Source organism: Hyposmocoma kahamanoa, unplaced genomic scaffold (genome assembly GCF_003589595.1).
Source record: "Hyposmocoma kahamanoa isolate Upper Pololo Valley unplaced genomic scaffold, ASM358959v1 87, whole genome shotgun sequence".
NCBI lineage: Eukaryota > Metazoa > Arthropoda > Insecta > Lepidoptera > Cosmopterigidae > Hyposmocoma > Hyposmocoma kahamanoa.
The window spans coordinates 11,364,541-11,367,185 of NW_020654422.1; the positions used below are offsets into that span (position 1 = coordinate 11,364,541).

General features: G+C 33.3%; 1 protein-coding gene across 1 annotated transcript in view; it reads left to right on the forward strand.

The window, feature by feature from the left end:
* Window positions 1-2,326, forward strand: part of LOC113235467 — a 37,833-nt gene extending 35,507 nt beyond the window's left edge. The window contains exons 3-5 of the mRNA XM_026471163.1: window positions 895-1,023; window positions 1,276-1,422; window positions 2,124-2,326. Coding sequence (XP_026326948.1) covers window positions 895-1,023; window positions 1,276-1,422; window positions 2,124-2,326 — 479 coding nt within the window. The remainder of the gene's footprint in view (window positions 1-894; window positions 1,024-1,275; window positions 1,423-2,123) is intronic.
* Window positions 2,327-2,645: the final 319 nt, after the last annotated feature.

The window sequence follows — 2,645 nt, forward strand, 5'->3', positions numbered from 1 at the left end:
ACAAATGTAATATGGGTATCAGTTTCGAGGTATTTGGGGGTGCTCATTACGAATATAGCACTTATTTCTAAATCGAAGATGGCGGACATGACTTTTCAAATTTTCCACAGACCATAATGCACGTTTGGGTGGCATTATGGTCGTAGACACTAAAATCAAAGCACAAAAAAGAAAATAAATTGCAAATATAAAACATTTATTCAGTATTTGCATAGATAATACGCTAAAACCAATAAAATTTGGTATTATAAAACAAACAAAAAATAAGAGGCTAATAAGGGCTATGATCAAATTGGATAGGTTTTAATATCAGCCAGACACGAAAGTAAAAACATTCAATATATAGTATTTAGCCCTATATTACTTAATTTAGCTTTTTAGAGATAAAAAAAAGCATGAACTGATCAACAAATAGAGCAACAGTTTACTTATTCAACTGTAAATTTATTAAAAATACTTACGATTGATTCGTGTGACGCAGCCTCTCCACACAAAATCTGGCACACACAGTAACACAGGCGACGGGAAGCGGGGGACCGCGCGTTTGGAATCATAAAGCGACTCGACTGTGTATGTGTTGTGTGCGTGTCGTTTGAGCGCGAGCGCCAACGTTAAATACGATGTATGTTACTTAGGCCTTATAAGCCGACAGGCCTTATTCCCTGCGGGTACCTTAGTTGGTAAATTGTTGTAAACACATGGAGGCTGAATCATTAAATTAGAAAGTGACCAAAGTTGGCAATTAGGTATCAATAATTAGTTTGTTCCTTACGGGTACTTTTGGAGAAATAAATTTACTGTGATTCTATGAATTACCAAACCACACAATGTCAACTAACTACACATGTGAGACGATCGATTTGATAGTCATTCAATTAATCTATTCTTTCACAGGTTTCACGTCACAAAACCATAAGGGGGGAGGGTACCCCCGAGTGCGACCAACGGTACCTTTCAACAACGAAGAAAGGCCTTACATTAACAATTTCAAGACCTCCACTTGGCATCTTAACGATTTTCAGGGTAGGTACGTTGAAGACCTGTGTCCGCCGTTCAATATTAGTTTAATATATTTATTTCAATTGCTAGGTGTTTTCCCAGAAGATTACGCGTTTACTATATAGGTCTGATACCGGCACAATAACATTAAGAGATCAAATAGTTAATATTCAAATAGTTTCTATTAAATGGTCGCAAATTAAGTGTTAAAAAAATGCATTTAATACAAGTTTATTTTTTACAAAACTCAAAGTCAAATGTTACGTTTTTTAACAGAAATCAACATTCCGATTTTGCCACCATCGCCGTACAAAGTGGATTCTCCCGACCCTGAATCGTTGTGGCCTGAAGGTCTGTTCCTTCCGCCGATTAAGCCATTAAACTTCGGGTCTAACTACGGACAGCGTTCTGATGATGAAGCAGGTACGTAGATATATCAGTTATTTCTGGAAGTCAGGTATCTAATAAAATTTATCTTTACTTTATTGACTTTTTGTTTAGTGGTATTTTTTTTGGTGCGTTATTAATTTTTTTAAATGTCTGTACAGCATTACTTTATATTGATTTCAGGATCTCAGCTCCATTACAACTATAGTTATTTTAAACTTTGCAGACGATCCTCGATACCTTGAGTGAACACTACGTTAACTTTATTTTTTAATCATTTTCTGTTATTTTTGTAAACAGCCATATTTATTTACTAATATGTATTATGCACCTCGAATTTTGTAAAAAAAATAACAAATTTCGAAAAAAAAAACAAAGGACAAATTATGTGTAAAAAAATGAAGGAATAAAAAACAAAATAAAAACAGAACAAATCCAAAAATTAAGCTGGCGTAGTTCATTGGAAGTATCGTCTTGTTGTGTTAGTTAACGGTTTAATTGCACTTGAGAGAGTTTGTTAATATTTTTTGTTATTGATTTCCGTACTTGTTATACATAAACTTAAGCAAAAACTTGTGATATTTTATTACTAAACGCAATCACAACAGCTAACGATTTTATATCACGTCAACGAAACATCACTTTAGTATTTCCAACAATACATTATATTCCCCAACGTCGAAATATTCAGTGCTCATATTCTTTGCGATTCTTACTACTATAAACTATTTTTTCAGAATTAGACCTGGATCCTTATCTAATAGAAGGTACAGAAGCTATCGCCGCAGTGAAGAGAGCTAAAGGTCACGGACATCTGTACTTCCACGAGATTCCTCACATCAACTCTTTACTAGCTAATCAAGAACTTCGACAGAAAAACAACTTGAAACCACATCGCTTAGGCAGTATACGTCAGACTTGGCCGTATAATCGACCATAGCCGATGTCAAATAAACAAATATTAAAAAATTTAAAAGTACTTTATTTATAAAAAAATATGAGTAAAAATACTCATTTGTAAAGTCATACATTCTATTTACATTTCCAATAAAATTATGCCTTATACAATTGTTTCTTATTCAGAAAACTCCAAAAATCAGTAAAAATACAGTACTTCGAACCAATACGTAAATTTTAGCTCGATTATTACAGCAAAATATTTTTTTCAGAATTGTCAAAGTAGTAACAATATGGGCAAATTCGTTTTGAGCAGTTTCTAATATCCAAAATATAACAAAATGTATACAAATTTACACTAC